At 43.2% G+C, this 20,555-nt stretch overlaps 1 protein-coding gene across 2 annotated transcripts in view; it reads left to right on the forward strand.

Annotated features, from left to right (window-relative positions):
• Positions 1-20,555, forward strand: part of CRADD (CASP2 and RIPK1 domain containing adaptor with death domain) — a 386,414-nt gene that overhangs the window by 227,556 nt on the left and 138,303 nt on the right. Inside the window, exon 3 of one of the 2 annotated variants that reach the window (XM_025403599.1) lies at positions 141-932. The exons of the other annotated variant lie outside the window; for it this stretch is intronic. Within the exon in view, the coding sequence (XP_025259384.1) occupies positions 141-208 (68 nt within the window). The 3' untranslated portion in view covers positions 209-932. Of the gene's footprint in view, positions 1-140; positions 933-20,555 lie in introns of those variants that run through there. 2 annotated transcript variants of the gene reach the window in all.

Raw genomic sequence — 20,555 nt, forward strand, 5'->3', positions numbered from 1 at the left:
AAAAAAAAATTAAGCACTACATCACCTATTCCTACATTGTTTGACCTAGAGCTTAACTGCCTCTCAAAGTGCATCACACACATTAGCTCAGCTGATCTCCATACTCCCTTGATTTGACCTTCTCTTTCTACCCATTTTAGAGATGAGGAAACTGAGGCCAAAGGATTCTGTTACTTGCCTGGCTTCACAACTCACCTGGAGATTCTAAGCTGGCATCTTCCTCTCTCTGCCATCACTCTAGACCCTATCCTCTTTCCTCTACACCAGTGGTTCTCAACCAAGGGTGATTTTGCCTTCCAGGGAACATTTGACAATGTCTGGAGGCGTTTTTTGGTTGTCACAATTCTGTGTATGTGTGTGGGAGAGCGGGAGGCAGGGGATAATGGTGACATCTAGTAAGTAGATACTAGGGATGCTGCTAAACCTACAATGCTCAGATGGCCCCTAACAAAGAAGTATGTTGTCCAAAATGCCAATAGTGCAGAGGTTGAGAAGCCCTGGTCTGTACAGACCTCAGCAGTCCAGGGCAATTGCCACCTCTGGGAGTTGCCAAGAGCTCCTCTGCCCAGCAACAGGCTTGGCCTGTCTCCTGTGGCTGCCACAAGAGTTAAAGCCACTGTCTAGAATGCCCTTTGGCAGTGGCCAAGTGTCCCCTGCGGAGCTGACTGCGGGACATGCGGTGCATCAGCCAGAGCTGATGTGTTTTATAATTTATAGTCACAGGGCGCCTGTCTTCATTTAGCAGCAGGCCTGCTGGCAGCCTCCCTGTCAGGGAGGAAGCAAGTTCCACAGAGGCCCACAGCCCCTGCCAGCTGACAGCCCGTGGTATTTGGGGACGGCTGTTGCTCAGAGACACCTGGGAATAGGCTGGGGCCGTGATGGCGCTGAGCACTCGGTCTCCCCTTCAGACCCATCCGTCAGCAGTGATCCCTGCCAGAAGATGGCCTATTGAACATTTCCAGAAATAGCACAGCCAAGCCTGTCAACTGCTTTCTTGGAAATACACTCAATAAGGATGGCAGTCCTCCAGCAGGGAGAGCAGAAAGCCTGGCCTGGATCAGGCTGCCGAGAAACGGCAATGCCTGGCTACCGGCCATGTCAGTGCCTTGGGAAAGGGGAGCAGTTCTCATGGGACTTCCCAAACCCTGCAGCCTCTGAAGTCACTTCAGAATGTTCTCAGTATGGAGGGAGAGAGTCATACCTTGCAGAAGGCCTTAGGCCCTGCCAACTTCATCTAACTCAGTGACCTGCACATCTTGCTGTTTGTTCAGACACCACGCAGACAGGAAGGCAATGCAGGCTTGGAGGCAAGGTATTAACTGTCAGCAGAGAGACACCTTTGCATCATCTGGGGAACGTTTATTTGCAGTCCCTCCTCTTGTGAGCTTCACTCCCAAATAGAACCAAAGGAGCATCAGAAGAGGGAGTATTTTCTTCCCTATCCTTCGATCATTCCGAGGATATAGGAAATACAAGGCAAAGATGTCATATTGAAAGAAAAGCTTGTAATTTATACTCCTCCCCTCCCCACTTCCTGCAGAATTAACTTTCCCTTAACTTCCCTCACAGGAGCCTGATATTGCTGTTGGAATTCAGCCACCCTGAGAGCCTCTGCACCCCGAGCTTTCTCCAATTTCTGGGATGGTACGGTGATGGCAGGGCTTAAGAGTGCCCTAAGAAGGCCAGCTGCCTTCAAAAACAAGCTCCTTCAAGATGTAGGTGTCACATAAAAGCAAAAAACAAAAACTCTCTGCAATTTGGGGTGTTCAGGAAATGTTGATTAATCACATTTTTTAAATTATAAGAGACTGCTGCATGTGGTTGCTTACTCCTGTAATCCCAGCACTTTAGGAGGCCAAAGTGAGAGGATTGCTTAAGCCCAGAAGTTCAAGACCAGCCTGGGCAACATGGCGAAACCTCACCTCTACAGAAATATCTAAAAATTAGCCAGGTGTCGTGGTGTACACCTATAGTCCCAGCTACTTGGGAGGCTGAGGTGGGAGGATTCCTTGAGCCCAGGAGACTGAGGCTGTAGTGAGCCATGATAGTGCCACCGCACTCTAGCCTGGGTTTACAGCAAGACCCTCTCTCCAAAAAAAGTATAAGACAGTTACCAAGTTTATTACAGGGAATTCATGAGACCTGGTTTTCTTCCCAAGAGCCACCTCAGGACAAATGTAATTTGAAACTCACACTGAGCTATAGTTGGAGGCAGGGCTGTGAGAATACAATACAGGATGCCCAGTTAAATTTAAATTTCAGGTAAGCAACTTTTTTGTGTGTGTAAGTATGTTCCAAATATTATTTATCTGAAATTCAGATTTAATGGACGTCAGGTGTTTTGTTCAATCTGTTCACTCCAGTTGGGGTATAAATTGATCTAGTTGTTAAATTGCTAACAGGGAACACTGACATATATTCAATACATATGAAAGACCATACCAGTTAAGAGAAGAATAAGGAGATTAGCAGTGAAGAGGGAAAGCGAGAGAAATACCAGGAAGAAAGGGAGATGGGCATAGCGAAGGAGAAACAGTTCCAAATGAAAGAGAAACCGGAAGTGCTGGAGAGAGAGAGGAAAACAGGAATGTTTCTGAAGGACTGAAAATGTCTGATAAATTATGACTGTTACACAGAGAGCCATCTCCCTGGGAAATGCTGTTGAGTTGGCTAACCACTGTTCCTGGATCTGCTGCTCTTTGTTCTGTCTGCTAAAACCCACAGTCACCACTAGGGAGAAATGAATCTCTAAGCCACCGTACCATTATCTGGGTCACTATTACCCCGGGCTCAGGTTGTTAAATAAAATTTACAGGAGGCCATTGCTTTGGACAGAGTCCTTGCACTGGGCTCCAACAGACCAGAGCAAACCAGAATAGTGTCACTCGTGCTACCCGACATGTGCTCAAACTGAACTTTAAAACGGGCCTGCCGGGCGCGGTGGCTCACGCCTGTACTCCCGCACTTTGGGAGGCCAAGGCGGGCGGATCACAAGGTCAGGAGATGGAGACCACGGTGAAACCCCATCTCTACTAAAAATACAAAAAAAAAAAAAAAAAAAATTAGCCAGGCGAGGTGGTGGGCGCCTGTAGTCCTAGCTACTCAGGAAGCTGAGGCAGGAGAATGGCGTGAACCCGGGAGGCGGAGCTTGCAGTGAGCCACTGCACTCCAGCCTGGGCGACGGAGCGAGACTCCATCTCAAAAAAAAAAAAAAAAAAAGGGCCAGTTTTCCAAAAATCAGATTTACAGCAACCAACAGAAAGTGAAGTGGTATAGTTCGTCTGGGGTGATACTTGAGGTTCACTGCCTCATGCCAAAGAAATCGAGGACGCAGACACACACACAGTGAGTTTAACAGGCGAAAGAAAGAAAACAGGTCTCTTCCCTGCAGAGAGGGGGATTCCCGAATGGGTCTTCCGGTTCCATGGTGGAATGCACAAGGTTTTATAGACCATCTCGAGGAGGCGGTGTCTGATTTACATAGGGCCCAAAGATTGGTTGGACCAGGTATGTTATTTACATAACATGTGAAGAGGATGACCACGCCACCCTAATCTTTTATTATGCAGATGGGTTCTCTACCTGACTGGCGCCATATTGCCTGTTCCCTTACTGTACACGTGGTGACAAAGAAAAGAGAAGATGTAGCCTCCATGTTGAACATGCCCGGCCCCCAGGTAGCCTTTTCCTATGGGCACAGCTGCCAGCATTCATCCGTGCAGGCTTCCAGTTTGCTTGTCTATGTTTGCAGCTCCAATTTTCAGGCCACTCTCTGTTAGAAAAGAAATGATTTGGGGGCTGCTTTTTATTAAAAGGGTAACCTTGCTGAGGACTCTCTTACCCTCACCAACTGCCTAATTTCTTTCTAGCTCCTGTATCAAAAGGGTCCCCATCCACCTGCACAGGCATGAGAGGGAAGGCCCCTCTGTATAAACCCTATAAGGAAAGTAACTTTGAAATGACCAAGCCACTTCTTGTTTCTTGATCTTGCTATCCCCAGCCTTTTCTGCCCCTCCATCTGCTCAGCTCTTCAGAGCGCCCTTTCTATTTTACAGATAAGATGCTGCCTGATTCACAAATCAATGATAAAAACCAACCGGACCTTTAAACTCAATGTGTGGAAATTTTGTTCTTTGACAGTGTGAAGCCACATCTGAGGCTGCGTCCAACTCCAGAACCTAAGAGCCCTCGGGCCCTCCCCCACTTCCCACCTCCACCCCCGCTTCCCCTGCAGACTGCTGTCATTCATGGATTGAGGATTTTCAAAAAATTGGGATCTAAACAACAAAATGGATTTGGTTGCCACCATTCTATGAAATTTTTTTGTTGTTGTGGATGATTCAGAAAACCTTCAACAGCTTCTTTCACCTCAGGGTCAATGTGTTTGAGGGGGAGAGTTATTGTAGGTCTATATGCAGACAAGTGAGGTTCCTTGAATTATAAACACCCTTATTCCCATCCCCACAGGTGGCAGGTCAGGTTGGCTTAACCCAAAGGGAGAAGCCTATGTAGGCTGGGGGTAGGTGCGGTGAGACAGGAGGCCTCCCAAGGAGGGGCCTGTAGTAGTTAGGCCTGCCATCACCGTGGATGCCGTGGAATTGAAAAGATGAGACAAGCAGGACCCTCCTCTTAGGGACCTGTAGGGGATGGACTGGTGGGAGAGGGTCCAGCGTGGAAATAAAGGAAAACCTTGAGTCCCATTAAGGGAAATTCTAGGCACCTAGCTAGCCCTGAGGAGCTTAGCCCCATGCTTAGACCCTAATCCAGATAAGCAACTTGATAAGCAAGAAGGTAATAGTTGTCTAAAACAGGCTGGGCACAGTGGCTCATGCCTGTAATCCCAGCACTTTGGGAGGCTGAGTTGGGTGGATCACTTGAGGTCAGGAGTTTGAGACCAGCCTGGCCAATATGGTGAAACCTTGTCTCTACTAAAAACACGAAAATTAGCCAGGCGTAGTGGTGCATGCCTGTAATCCCGGCTACCTGGGAGCCTGAGGCAGGAGAATTGCTTGAAGCTGAGAGGCGGAGCTTGCAGTGAGCTGAGATGGCACCACTGCACTCCAGCCTGGGTGACAGAGACTCCATCTCAAAAAAAAAAAAAAAAGAAAAAAAAAGTAACCTAAAACAATAGCCGAGGAAGCCAGAGTCACGGGATGCTTGGTTCCCTATAGAAACTAAAGATAGCATCTTAACATGCATCTCTGAATTGTTTTTCAGAAACCTGGACTATCACTAAACCCATCCCCCCACGTATAGATCTCAGATAAGGGGGAACTAGGAACTGAACTCTGATCACCATACTTTGTTCTAAATTTCTTCCTGAAGGGCCTAGAGAAAGTCACACCCAAAGAGGCAGAGCTAACCTTTATTTCTGCTGGTCCCAAATTTTTAAACAAAGCTTCTTTTTCTTAACCAGTTGCAAATCAGAAAAGCTTTGAATCTACTTATGACCTTTAAGCCTTCTGCTTCAAGATATCCTGCCCTTTTAGGCCCAAACCAGTATGTAACCTGGGTATTGATTTATGATTTTGCCTGTAACTTCTGCTTTCCTGAAATTTCCACCTGCCTTTAAGAACGCTTACCTGCAAGCCATCAGGGAGGTGGGGACTTAATGCTTATTAGTTGCCTGGTTCTCCTTGCATAGTGCCCTGCAAATAAACACCTTCCTTTCTCCCACTGCAAACTTTGGTGCAGATATCTGGTCTTGCTGCACTGGGGAAGTGGACTTCAGTTAGATTCTATAATATACTAAAGGGGCTGCCTTTGATTACCTGGGCTGGGGAGTAGGTCTCCCCATAAACTCCAGTGAGGAACAAAAGAGACACACTAAATGTCTCACCATGCTAAGACCTCATTCCAGATACCTGTAGATATCTAGGCTGTCGATTTGGAACACCACCATTGCAACAATATGGAGCATCTACTCTGGGTCATCAGGCAGAAAGTAATTTATATTCATGATCTCAATTGATTCTCAACAACTGAGTCAGGAAAAATACAGCGTGGTCACAGGAGAATAGAAAATTCCAGGAGCATTTTCACATGCCTTGCAAAAAGGAAACTCTGGAAATAACTACAGAAGCTAGGGGCTGATAAGACCCTGAAAAACCAGGGTGTGGGTCAAGCTGGCTAAGACTAACTGGACCCAACATAGTGCTGGATTTGACCTAGATTTCTCCCAAGACCTCATTATACCCTCACCCACCAGCGCCATGACAGTTCCAGGAACACCCATATTTGGTGTAAAAATGGGTGGCACTACAGTTCCAAGAGATCCTCACATTTTTCCAGGAATCTTTATGAATATTCCACCCCTTGGTTAAAGAAATCAATAGTGATAGGAACCCCAAGCTCCATGTGACTCTCTCTTTTGAGTATGCCAGCACTCCCTTGTCTTGAGTGTGTACTTTTGCTTTGCAATCAAGCTCTGTATCTAGCCAGGCACAGTGGCACATGCCTGTAATCCAAGCACTTTGGGAGACTGAGGCAGGAGGATCACTTGAGTCCAGGAGTTTAAGACCAGCCTGGCAACATGGAGAAACGCCATCTCCACACACACACACACACAATACAAAAAGTAGCTGGGCATGGTGGTGCACACCTGTAGTCCCAGCTACACAGTGGGTTGAGGTGGGAGGATCACTTGAGCCTGGGAGGTCGAGGCTGAGAATATGCCAATGCACTCCAGCCTGGGCGACAGAGTGAGACCCTGTCTCAAAAATAAAAATAAACAAATCTCCATACTTTCACTGTTGTTCAACTCCTCCTTGAATTCCTTCTTATGAAAGTGCCAAGGGCCTGGATACTGGCTAGAGTCAAGGTCCCACCATTGTTTGGGGACCTCTCCCAGCCCACCAGTTTTACAACTATCTCATGTTGTAGGAATAATATTATTCATATTACTACAACATTGCCCGAAGTCAAGAGATGGAGAAATTAGGACAGCAAAAAGTTAAGTCGTTGTCTCAAAGTCAATTGATTAGTGAGTGTTGGGGCTGCGATTTGTCTCAGGGATGCCTCTCTCCCAGCCCAGGGATCATCCCCAACCCTCCAGTCAGACTGCCAGGTTCAAATCCCAGCTCTATCGCTGACAAGCTGTGTGGCCTTGGGTAAGTTACTGAATCTGTCTGCATCTGTTTCACTGTGTGAAAAGTGGTAATAAAAATAGGACCTAGCTCATGGAGATGCTGCAAGGATTTAATGAAGGCTGGGTGCAGTGGCTCATGCCTGTAATCCCAGCAGTTTGGGAAGCCAAGGTGGGAGGATCACTATGGGCAACATAGTGAGACCTCCACCTCCACAAAAAGAAAATTTAAAAAAATTAGCCAGGCATGGTGGTGCCACCTGTAGTCCAGCTACTTGGGAGGCTGAGGCAGGAGGATTGCTTGAGCTTCGGAGGTCAAGGCTGCAGTGAGCTGTGATTGTACCACTGCACTCCAGACTGGGTGACAGAGAAGGACTCTGTATCCAAAAAAAAAAAAAAAATAGATTTAATGAGTGAGAACTACACTCTGACTTTTTTTTCCTCTTGCCCAAATTCCTATCTAAGGGGCCTGGGGATTCACGCCTTAGAAACCATAAAATCTCATTAGACAGGTTTTATTAGCCATTTTTGTTTTTAACTTTTTTTTATTGTGATGGGGGGCTGGTCTCAAACTCCTGGGCTCAAGTGACCTCCTGCCTTGACCTCCCAAAGTGTTGGGATTACAGGTGTGAGCCCCCACATCTGACTGGGTTTTATTAATCTTATATAATGTGGCTTACTTTACAACCTGACTCAGATATAGCATCACATGACAGATAGCAGACCCTGAAGGAAACCAAAATATTTTACCCCAAAATATATTTCCTTGATGTATTTTGAAATGGCTGCCACAGGGCCAACAGATTGAAATGACTTTGCAAATCCATCTTTTGTGGGGAAATTTTGCATCTGTAGCGAATCTCCATTAATGTAGCTAGGACTTTCTCCTTCTAGGTCTTTCCCTGGTTAACTGAGAGTCTGACACCTTTAAAGTCTGAGAAGAGACATTCACTATCCTCTCTGAGAGCTGCCACCTATAAGGTTCATCTATATAACAAGAACCTTGGTCTCCACAACCTCCTTATCTCAGTTCAGGCTTTCCTTTCTACTGATTTCAAGGATTTAAATCAAGCTTTGTGATGTCATGCTTCTTGGGCCAATCCAATGTATACTTTGCATGTATTGATTTATGATTTTAACTGCAATTCCTGTCTCCCCAAAATGTCTAAAACCAAACTGTAACCTGACTGGCTTAGGTTTCCTTTCTCAGGTCCTCTTGAGATTGTGTAACCTGGGATGAAGGTACTCACATCATCTTGGAATAAACTTATTTAAATATATTTTGGCAGAATTTGGTTTTGCCATCAACATAAGTTTATAAGTGTAAAGCACTTAGGACATGTCTATCACATAGAGAACAATAAGTATTAGTGCTATTATTATTCCTATCATTGTTAGTGTGATTTCAGTTATTTCCAAGAAATGATATGAGCCTGATGGGCCATCAACATTGTCCTTGGGTGGGTGCGGCAGAAGAGGCTGGTTCCACCTCTGCTCTGTTCATGTTAGTGGTGGTGAATCCATACGGTCTGCAGCAACCTCAATTCTCGCCCTTTCAGAAGAAAGAATTTGACCAAGGGGCAAAAGGCAAAGGGAGAGACCAGGGCAAGTTTTAGAGCAGGAGTAAAAGCTTATTAAAAAGTTTTAGAGCAGGAAAGAAAGGAAGTAAAGTACACTTGGAAGAGGGTCAAGTGGGTGACTTGAGAGATCCAAGTGTCCTGTTTGACCTTTGACTTGGGGTTTTATACATTGGCATGCTTCTGGAGTTTTGCATCTCTCCTCCCTTGATTTTTCCCTTGGGCAGGCTGTCCACATGCACAGTGGCCTCCCAACATTTGGGAGGGGCCATATGTGCAGTGCGCTTCCTGAAGTTGTGTGCACGCTCACTCGAGGCATTTTTCCCTTATCAGCTGAGCATTCCTAGAAGAAGGTCATATACCAATTAAACTCTACCATTTTGCCTCTTAGTGTCCATATTGAGACCACTTGCCCAGCTCCTGAGATCTTATTGGGAAGCAGCTGATCACCCACTTCAGGTGTTTTCCATCTATCGGAGACTGCCAATAGGTCTATTGGGTGCTATCTGTGATCAATTATTATTTTAGAGAGACATTTTAATAACCACTCAACCACCACCTGATGGTCGCCTGACATCCCTGGGGAGGGAGCCCTCTCCTGTCATGCTCATGTCTGCCTAACTGCCGACTTTAACAGTTTTAGTTTTTGTGGTTTACACATGTGTCATTGTCCAGGCAACATTTTAATATTCTTATACTTGTGAACAAGGTACAGGGGCTTCCTTAAGTCTACCAAGTAGTTATTCACAGAAAGATGATTCAGAAGACTCAGTTTTTCTGAATTTACCTTTTATCTCTGCTTGTTAATAATGACTCTATTAGTCAGGCTGTACAGTGAGGCTAGACAAGGCTGTAGTAACAAATAAAGCCCTGAAGTCACAATGATGTATCAGAACACAATTTTTTTTCCCCTTCTTAGAATGTCTAGGAAAGCTTTCCTCCATGCATTGACCCAGGGATCTAGGCTGTTTCCACTTCGTGGCTTATCAAAGGCTTTCATGGTCACAGCCAAATGAAATGAGAGAAGTGGAGGGACTCTCCTGGTGATCTGTCTTGACCTACATTTACACACTCCTCCTCTGTTCAAAGTCCATTAGTCAGACTTGTCACATGGCTCCAACCACAGCAGGTGAGGAAGTAGGAGGAACACATGGATTTTCTCTTCCCAGCACCCTAATTGTCTCTACCTCAATGCACAAACCCAGCTTATAGCCCCAAGTACAGAACCGCTAGTCGCTTTATTAAGTCATGAGAACCTTTTTCTTATTAATTATGGTCATGTATTTATCTGACTGAGACATAGTTAATTTATTCACTCTTTCAGTAAGTATTTGTTGAGTATTTCCTCTCTACCAGGCACATTTGGGCCCTGGGGATATGTCAGTAAGTGAAACAGAACAAAACCACTTCCTTCGTAGAACTAGCATTCCAGTGGGAAATTGTGAAAGATAGATAATTAACCCAAAAAATAAGAAAGCGATATATAATAGGTGTTGATATGTGCAATGGAGAAAATAAAACAGGGAAGATGTTTCAAGATGCAAGTGTGTGTATCTGTGTGTTTGTGTGTATTGAGGGAGCAATTTAAAATAGGATGGTTAGTGAAGACCTTCTTGCAAAAGTGACATTTGAGTAGACGCCCAAAGGAGGCAGGAGAGCTTTGGGGTAAAAGCCATCTGAGAAGGGGAAGAAGGGAGTACCAAGGCCCCGAGGCAGGAGAGTGCCTGGCATGCTGAGGGCAGTGAGGATGTCAGTGCGTCTGAGGAGAGTGGTGGGATATGAAGTGAGGAAGGTGATGAGGATGTACTCATCTTGGAGGGCCTTGTAACCTGTGTAAGGACGTTGCTTTTACTCTTGCTTGAAAACCTCCATTTTCCTCCCACTTCCCAACATACATACTATACATCTGTCAGTTCCCCTACAGCAGTGGTTCTCAAATTTCAGCTGGCATTAGAATCACCTAGAAGGTTAAAATCAGACTGCTGTGGTTCACCTCGAAGAGTTTCTGTGGGAGGGCCTAAGAATTTGCAATTCTAATTGGATCCCAGGTGCTATGGTCTGAATGTATGTGTCCCCTCAATTCATATGTTGAAACCTAATTCCCAATGCCATGGAACAAGGAGGTGGGACTTTTGGGAGGTGATTAGGTTATGACAGCGGAGCCCTCATAAATGGGACTAGTGCCCTTATAAAAGAGGCCCCAGAGAGCTACCTGGCCCCCTCCACTGTGTAAGGTTGCAATAAGAAAGTGCCATCTATGAACCAGACATACGACTCTCCCCAGAACAGACAGCCCTATTCCTCACTGCCCCTCAACATGCCAAGCACTCTCCTGCCTCAGAGCCTTTGCACTCACTACTTCCCCATCTCATACGGCTTTTACCCCAGAGCTCTCCCACCTCCTTTGGGCGTCTAACTCAAATGTCACTTTTTCAAGAAGGTCTTCACTAACCATTCTATTTTAAGTTCCTCCCCCAATACATGCAAACACACAGACACGCACACTTGCATTTTGAACCAACCACCTTGTGTGTTTTATTTTCTCCATTGCACTTAACATGAAATCTGACTGGGCGCGGTGGCTCACGCCTGTAAATCCCAGCACTTTGGGAGGTGGAGGCGGGCAGATCATTTGAGGTCAGAAGTTTGAGACCAGCCTGGCCAACATGGTGAAACCCTGTCTCTACTAAAAATACAAAAATAAGCTGGGCGTGGTGGTGCACACCTATAATCCCGACTACTTGGGAGGCTGAGGCAGGAGAATCGTTTGAACCCAGGAGGCAGAGGTGGCAGTGAGCTGAGATCATACCACTGCATTCCAGCCTTGGCGATAGAGTGAGATGTTGTCTCAAAAAAACAAAACAAAACAAAACAAATCTGCCAGTTTCTTATCTTGGACTTTCTAGTCTTCAGAACTATGAGAAATAGGTATTGTTGTTTCAGCCACCCAGCTTAGGATATTTTCTTATAGCACCTGAGTGGACTAAGACACCAGGTGATGCTGATGCTACAGGGACCACACTCTGAGAACCACTGCTCTAGTGAGACAAGCTCCCTCTTGCTTTACTACTTCCCCACAAAAACCTGCCCTGATTTTTGAACAAGGCCAGCTGCATAATTTTTGAGGCTCAGTAAAAATGAAAATGCAAGGCCTCTGTTAAAAAAGGCAGGGGGGGAAAGGGCAGTAAAAGGTACTAAAATATCAAAAGTATCCTTCTAAAATATTTTATAGGTGGAGCATCCTTCATCTAAAAATCCAAAATATGAAATGTTTTAAAATCCAAAACTTCTTGAGCACTGATATGACACTCAGAATGCCCTAAAGAGCATTTTAAATTTTAGGTATTCAGATTTGGGATGCTCAACCAGTAAGTATAATGCAAATATTCCAAAATCTGAAAAAAAGCTGAAATCCAAAACACTTCTGGTCCCAAGCGTTTCAGATAAGGTGTATTTAATACACTACATCACTTAGAAAGTATAATGAGAGCAATAATGGCACATGAATTACAACACAAGTTTTTATATAGCCAAAAAATATTTTTGGTGTTGTAAGTTTATATAACACAATACATAATAGTATCTTATATTAATGTGACATTATAATTAATCTGGCTTGCTTTCCTGCATACTCCTTAATTTCTGATGTGCTTTCTTGCATATTTATTTATTTATTAGATCATAAAAATTTGTACTTTTAACAACTTGATTTTCAATTAATCTAATTCAAAGCAATGTCAATTGCTGTTGGCAAATGCAAGATCATGAATACTTTTTGATAAATTTAATTTTGACAATTAAAATATACTGATGCAACTCTTACTGGAATAAGATTTTTCAGGCTATAATGACATTGGGATACCTTTCTGATAAATTATCTTGAAATATGAATGTTAGTACATCTAGAGGTGATGATTCCTATAGAAATATTTTCTAAAAAGATTTAACTCTTCATACAAATCAGTTTCTTACAAATCTGAATTTAATTGTCCATGTAAATTTTAATATTAATTAATATTTCCTCCGGCAGTACCTGAAAGTTGTGACAGTTACACAAGAAACAAAAAAAGGCTTCATAATTTTTATATAGTTCAAGGCACCTCTTTATGCATTCTATCACTGCATCTTCAAGTATAAGGAAATTTAATTTAATTTTTATTTATTTATTTATTTTTATTTTTGAGAAAAGTCTTCCTCCATTGACCAGGCTGGAGTGCAGTGGCATAATCTCAGTTCACTGCAACCTCCACCTCCAGGGCTCAAGCAATTCTCCTGTCTCCCAGCAGTAGCTGGGATTACAGGTGTGTGCCACCACACCCAGCTAATTTTTGTGTTTTTAGTAGAGGTGGGGTTTCACCATGTTGGCCAGGCAGGTCTTGAACTCCTGACCTCAGGTAATCCGCCTGCCTCGGCCTCCCAAAGTGCTGGGATTACAGGCATGAGCCACCGCACCTGGCCAGGAAATTTAATTTTTAAATTGTCTTGCTAATTTTTGGTTTATCTGAGTTTTTTCTGCAAATAATAATGTTCTTTTCTGTTGAATAGGATACTCTTTAAATTTAATTTCTATTTCCAAGCCTGTGGATATTTGGTTGCAATGTTGCAATGGTTTTCACAACTCTTTGAAGAGAATTTTAATAACTCCCTGATATGCTTTTTTGCAATGTCCGTGTGTACATCCTTGTTTTATGATAACTTACCGACAAACTTTGCTGCCTGAGTACCAGCAGTTCCTGCTGCAGTTCTCAGACTAGACAGATAATATTTATGCGGATGCTGCAGGAACAGTCTCTGGGAACAGACTCTCCCAGGGCTGCCCCTTGTTGGAACCCCAGTGCTGCTCCTCTCTGCCACAGCCACTACTTCTGCTACTGCCGTGCGTCTGCTGCTTCCGCTACTACTGCTATCACTACCAATCTGGGCCCAGGTCCCAGCCCAGCTGCCCCCTCAGATACCCCTGGTGCCCAGGACAGCCCCAGATGTGCCCGTGCATACCAGATGGCCAGGCCAACTCCTGGTGCTGCCCTTTGCCGTGCCTGTAGGCATGAGCCTGCACGTGCACACTAACACCTGGAATCTCCTCTGCTCCCACTCATGCTCCATTGCCTGATCTGACTTCACAACACAAGGTCCAAAATAAAATTGTCAAGAATTTCAAGACAGTAACAGCAGAATGTTAAACCAAGCATGGAATTCCTTCTGAGAGTAGGCCCTGTGGGCACAGGTTGCACACCCATGACGCAGGTGTTAAGTGAGTTACCGTAACTTTTGCCCATGTACCTCTTATATTATTTTCTAACAATGTAGCATACTAAATTGTTTAAGGTCTATTTTCTCCACTAAATCAGAGGTCAGCAAACTACGGCCCATTGGCTAAATCCAGCCATTTGTTATTTTTTAAATTGTTTATATTTAAGGTGTACAACATAATGGATTTTTGTTGTTATTTGTTTGTTTGTTTGTTGTTATTGTTGTTATTTGTTTTTGAGACAGGGTCTCACTCTGTTGCCCAGACTGGAGTGCAGTGGTGCTATCTCTGCTCACTGCAACCTCCGCTTCCTGGGGTCAAGTGATTCCCATGCCTCAGTCACCTGAGTAGCTGGGATCACCACCACGCCTGGCTAATTTCTGTATTTTTAGTAGAGATGGGGTAATCACTATGTTGACCAGGCTGGTCTTGAGCTTCAGGCCTTGTGTGATCCACCCACCTTGGCCTCCCAAAGTGTTGTGATTACAGGTATGAGTCACTGGGCCCAGCCAACATGATGTTTTGGTAAACATATACATTGGGAACAATACATGATATACACATACATTATTACAGTCAAGCAAATTAACATATCCATCATCTCATATAGTTACCCTTCTTTTTGCGTGATAAGAGTCCCCAAAATTTACTCTCTCAGCAAATTTCCAACATAAAATACAATATTAACTATAGTCCTCATGTTCCACATGAGATTTCTAGATTTATTCATCCTATAGGAACCACAACTTTGTACTCTTTGACTACATCTTTCCATTTCCCTCACTCACCCCCTCCCGTGGTCACCATAATTTCCTCTTTGCTTTTATGTATTCAACTTTTTGTTTCTGCCTGTTTTGTAATAAAGTTTTATTGAAACACATGGACACTCATTTGTTTACATATTGTCTATAGCTGCTTTTAACAGCAGGTTTGAGTAATGTGACAAGGAATGTTTGGCCTACAAAGCCTACAACATTTGCTGCCTGGTCATTTATAGAGCTAGTTTGTTGATGCCTGCACTGGACTATAGGATCCCCGAAGGCAGGAATTACATCTCTCCAGTTCACTTCTGTATTCCTAATGCCTAGAGCAGGGCCTGGCATATAGAAAACGCTCAATCAACCTTTGCTGGAAAAAAAAAAAAAGAATGAAAGAAAAAAATATGAATATATGAAGAGCCTGGCCTTTTTTGAAGTAACTCATTTTATCTAAAAGAAAATCATCTTTGGCTAGAGTCACAAAGTAGAAAAAAAAGTAAAAGAAAATCCTGAAAATTTTGATTACTTTTCTGTTTTGTTTTCACATAAAAATGATGTTTAGAATTACTCACATTATGGTGAAATTGACTCTCCAGGGAAATCTAAGGTGATTGTCAGAGGGCTTGGCACACCCTCTGGCACACACTCCAGTCTGGAGAGGCACAGGCATTTAATAGAATAGCATTCATCTTTCAACAACTGTTTATTGAGCAAAGCATGGGGCTAGGCATGATAACAGAAATGACAATGTTTCCACTGCGTCTTACTCAGTAGACCTGTAGAGCCTATAGACCAAAGAAAGACTTACAGATATATACGAATACTCATATATAACTATACCATAAAATGTGTTAAGTAAAATGGAAAATGTCTGGATGAAGTGCTTTGAATTTTCAGAGCCAGGACAGATTCCTTTTGGCTGCAGAATCCGGAAGGGCTTTGTGCCAGTCATTCTCTCTTTGGTCTCAGACCCGATCCCTGCTCTTCTGCATTGCTTTGCACCACAAGATGCTGGCCCCTGCAAACTACATTTCCGTGGCTGCCCCGCCAACTGGCTCTATCTAGGCTCCGTCAGTGGGAGGCCACGGAAAGAGATCGGAGAACTGGACAAAGAGAGGAGAAGTGCCACAGCTCTTCCTTTCTCCTGCTCCAGAGAGAGGAGCCATGATATTTCTCCTCTTTCTTTGAACCTCAGTTTTTTCACTTTTCCAATGGAAAAAGCAATTGTGTCTATTTCATAGTTTTTTTCTTTTCTTTTTTTTTTTTTTTTTGAGAATGAAATGAGATAAGGCATGCAAAATGCTTAGCACAATAACTGATAAGTAATAAGCATTTAAAGAATAGAGGCTGGGTGTGGTGGCTCACGCCTGCAACCCTAGCACTTTGGGAGGCCGAGGCAAGTAGATCACTTGAGTCAAGGAGTTCCAGACCAGCCTGGGCAATGTGACAAAACCCCATCTCTACCAAAATACAAACATTAGCCCAGCATGGTGGTACATGCTTGCAGATCCAGCTACTTGGGAGGCTGAGGTGGGAGGATTGCTAGAACCCAGGAGGCAGAGGTTACAGTGAGCCAAGATCGCGCCACGCACTCCAGCCTGGGTGACAGAGTAAGACCCCATCTCAAATAAATAAATAAATAAAATACAGAATAGAGCTATTCTTGCTTTGGGGCTTGTTCAGGAAAGTGGGAAGGAGTGCAGTGATCAGTGATGTCTGCTAAAGGTGAAAGGTGAGAGAGTAGAGCTATGTGTGAGGAATATTTAGTAATGTATATTAAAACTGTATTGATATCAACGGTTAACTGATATTAATATATTAAAACTGTATCATAGAGATAGAATTGAAGGGACCTGGCAAATGGACTGGCAGACTCTAGAAAGGGATTAGGAAAAACCAAAGACCTGGGATGGTGATACCAAAGCACACACAGTCAATACACAACAACCAGTAGGCTCAGGAGAACAGATGATGAATTTACTTTTAGATAATGGTGTGCAAACCTTTCTAGTTGCAAAAAAAAAAAAAAAAAAAAAACCCTACAGTAATACATTCAAGACACTTTAACAGGTGGGGATTTTTGTTAGAGATACAAAATATATGCAGTGAGTTAGCAAAACAAAAGCAAACACAAAACATTTCAGCAGCTGCACATTCTGGCCTCATGGAGAACTGGAAAACTATCCAGGAAACCACAGCAACTGCAGTTCTAGAGCCTGGCCTCCTCTGAAGAGGAGAAACCATTGTTTTTTACTAAGCAGTTCTACCCTGCTCAAGGCTCCTCTGTTTCCAATCTCCCTCTTTCTGGTTTTCCCTTTCTTGCCTCTGTTTCTGTGGCTGTATTATCTGTCTTGAATTCAAGATGATTAGGCGGGATATTTACCATCCAATATGAAGCTTCCCAACTGCTCTGCATCCTCAGGTTGGGTCTGGCCCATGTTAGATGCTCTGGGCTCAGCATGGCAGTTGTGGTCAGCACAGCAGATTCACCTGAAGCAACGCAAAGACCCACCTTTCTCAGCAGGAGCTGTGTAACCAGTAGGCTTTATGGCCAGACTGGTGAAGACAGGGTGAATTAGAGACGTCAGTGGGAGCTCCAAGGAGCTGAAAAGGTTAGACTGGATTGTGATTGAGGGAATATTGAGGATACCTAATTAGTTTTGATATTCTACATTTCATATGGATCTGCTCATATAAGATCAATATCTGTCCAAGGTTTAGGGCAGAGCAGGCAGAAGTTATTTCTGGTAAAGATGATTCTTTCAATGGGACCCAAAAAGTTAGGTGATTTGCAGAGGGAGGAATTTTATTACTGTCCCTTATAAGGACTTAAGTAATTTCTTAGAAGAACAACTTTGAAATTAGTTTGGAAGCGGGAATGTGGTGAGGTTAGGATTTCTTTACTGCATCGAGAGTAAAATATTCTACAGCTCAGGAAAGCAAACAGAACAGCCCAACCCTCTTTGATTCTTCCCAGAACTCTTCTCATCCATCATCCCTCTTGATGCTGAAGAAACCCAGAGCTTGCAACACACATATTCCAAAGATAAGTTGATACAAGCTCACTTATGCGAATTTCTTTAAGAATGAAGAGAGAGAAAAAAGTGGAGAGAGAGAAGACAAAAAAAACCATAAAAGAAAAAAAAATAGCTAATATTTGGAAAATCTATTATTGATGGAGCTCTAAGGGGCAGATGAATCCTTATTCATAAAATCCCAGGTGAAGAAAAAACAGAACAATTGTTTATGTAGCTGTACCTGAGAGGTGGTATGTGCACTTTTCCTCTAACTCTTAACAGAGAAACACCCCAGCACTCAAAATCCTCTTTGAGAATAACTTGAACTGAAAATAATGAATTTCATAAATATCACTGAAGAAGTAGAAATTTTTAAATAAAAGAAAAATACTCAGTATCTTATTATCCTCTAATTCTGCCCCCTTATTTTGTAAGTACATTTATAATTCTAATTCACATGCATATGCAATTTTTATGTAATTGTCATCAGAAGCCCCTGGGCTCACTACGCAGACCTTGAGTCTGAATGCTGTCTCAGCAGCTGGCATCTATGTGATTTGGCCAGTTACTTAAACTCTCTGGGCCTCAGTTTTCTCATCTGAGAAGTAGGTATAACAATAATACCTACTTGAGGGTTAAATGAGACAACATCTATACAGTGCCTCGTTCAATGCCTGGCACATGCTCAGTCAATGGTAATCACTGATTGTCCATCATTAAAATCAGGGAGCTTTGTAAGCCAGACTGGTTGGACAGGAGAGCTTAGCAGTTAAAGTCTGTGTTTGCTCCCTATTTTTTCCCTCCCCACGATGATGTAATCCAGTATCTCTTTCCTCTGGCTGCCCAGCCCCACCCAAACCAAGATGAAAGACATAACACACACAACAAACATCATGTGAGCACCTGATACATGCTGGAATGGCCTATGAGGACTCGGGGGAATAAAATCCTGCTGCTAGCTGCTGCTGTAAACACACTGGCATGCCCCATCGCCATGTTGAGCACTTCATATGCGTAATCTAAACTGGCACCCATAAATGTGGCCATAGTGACTCTCATGCAGTTGAGTAATCCATTTCTCAGGAAGGTTACAGTTATGGGCTGAAGTGTGTTCCCCCCAAATTCATATATTGAAGCCCTAACTCCTATGAGGTTGGCCCTCATTCAATCTCCTTATGGTGTCCTTAATGATGTCCTTATAAGAAGAGGAAATGTGGACACCAGGGGTGCACACACACAGAGAAAAGACCATGTGAGGACACAGCAAAAAGGTAGCCATCCGCAAGTCAAGAAGAGAGGCTCAGAAGAAACCAAACCTGCCAACACCTTGCTCTTGGACTTTTAGCCTCTAGAACTGCTGTTTAAGCCACCCAGTCTGTGATATTTTGTTATGGCAGCCCCAGAAAACCATTAGTTATATAACATTTAAAAGCTTAGATGGTATTCAGCCTTAAAGAGGAAGGAAATTCTGACACATGCTACAACATGGATCAATCTTGAAGACATTATGCTAAGTGAAGTTCTAAGCAAAAGAACAAAGCCAGCTTCAAACTATACTTCAAACCCAATTTCAAAGCATACTATAAGGCTACTGGAACCAAAACAGCATGGCACTGGTCCAAAAACAGACACATAGAGCAATGGAACCGAATAGAGAGCCCAGAAATAAAGCTACACACCTACAGCCATCTGGTCTTTGACAAAGTCAACAAAAACAAGCAATGGGGAATGGATCCCTATTCAATAAATGGTGCTGGGCTAACAGGCTAACCATATGCAGAAGATTGAATCTAGACCCCTACCTTTCACCACATACAAAAATTAACTCAAGATGGATTAAAGACTTAAATGTAAGACCTAAAATGATAAAAATCCTAGAAGAAAACCTAGGAAATATCATTCTAAACACTGGCCTTGGAAAATAATTTTTGGCTAAGCACTCAAAAGCAATTGTGACAAAAACAACTTGACAAGTGGGAGCTAATTAAACTAAAGAGCTTCTGCACAGCAAAAGAAACTATCAACAGAGTAACCAGACAACCTACAGAATGGGAGAAAATGTTCACAAACTAGGCATCTGACAAAAATCTAATATCCAGAGTCTGTAAGGAACTTAAATCAATAAGCAAAAAACAAATAACCCCACTAAAAAGTGGATAAATGACGTGAACAGGCACTTCTCAAAAGCAGACATACAAGTGGCCAATAAACATATGAAAAAATACTCAACACCACTAATCATCAGAGAAATGCAAATCCAAGCCAAAGGAAATACCATCTCATACCAGTCAGAATGGCTATTTCTAAAAAGTCGAAAAGATAACAGATGTTGCTGAGGCTGTGGAGACGAGGGAACAAATTATACACTGTTGGTGGGAATGTAAAGTAGTTCAACCACTGTGGAAAGCAGTTTGGAGATTTCTCCAAGGGCTAAAAATAGAACTACCATTCAACCCAGCAATCCCATTACTGGGCATATGTGCAAAGGAAAGTAAATGGTTCTACCAAAAAGACACATGAACTTATACGTTCATCACAGCACTATTTACAATAGCAAAGACATGGAATCAACCTAGATGCACATGAATGGCGGATTGGATACTGAAAATGTCGTACATATACACCATGGAATATGACATAGCCATAAAAAGAACGAAATCATGTCCTTTGCAGCAACATGGATGTAGCTAGAAGCCATTATCCTAAGCGAAGTAATACAGAAACAGGAAACCAAATACTGCATATTCTCACGTATAAGCGGGAACTAGACATTGGGTACACATAGTCATAAAGATGGAAACAACAGACACTGCGGACTGCCAGAAGGGGAGGGCAAAGAGGGGCAAGGGGTTAAAAAACCACCTTTTGAAT

The sequence above is a fragment of the Theropithecus gelada genome, chromosome 11 (genome assembly GCF_003255815.1).
Source record: "Theropithecus gelada isolate Dixy chromosome 11, Tgel_1.0, whole genome shotgun sequence".
NCBI lineage: Eukaryota > Metazoa > Chordata > Mammalia > Primates > Cercopithecidae > Theropithecus > Theropithecus gelada.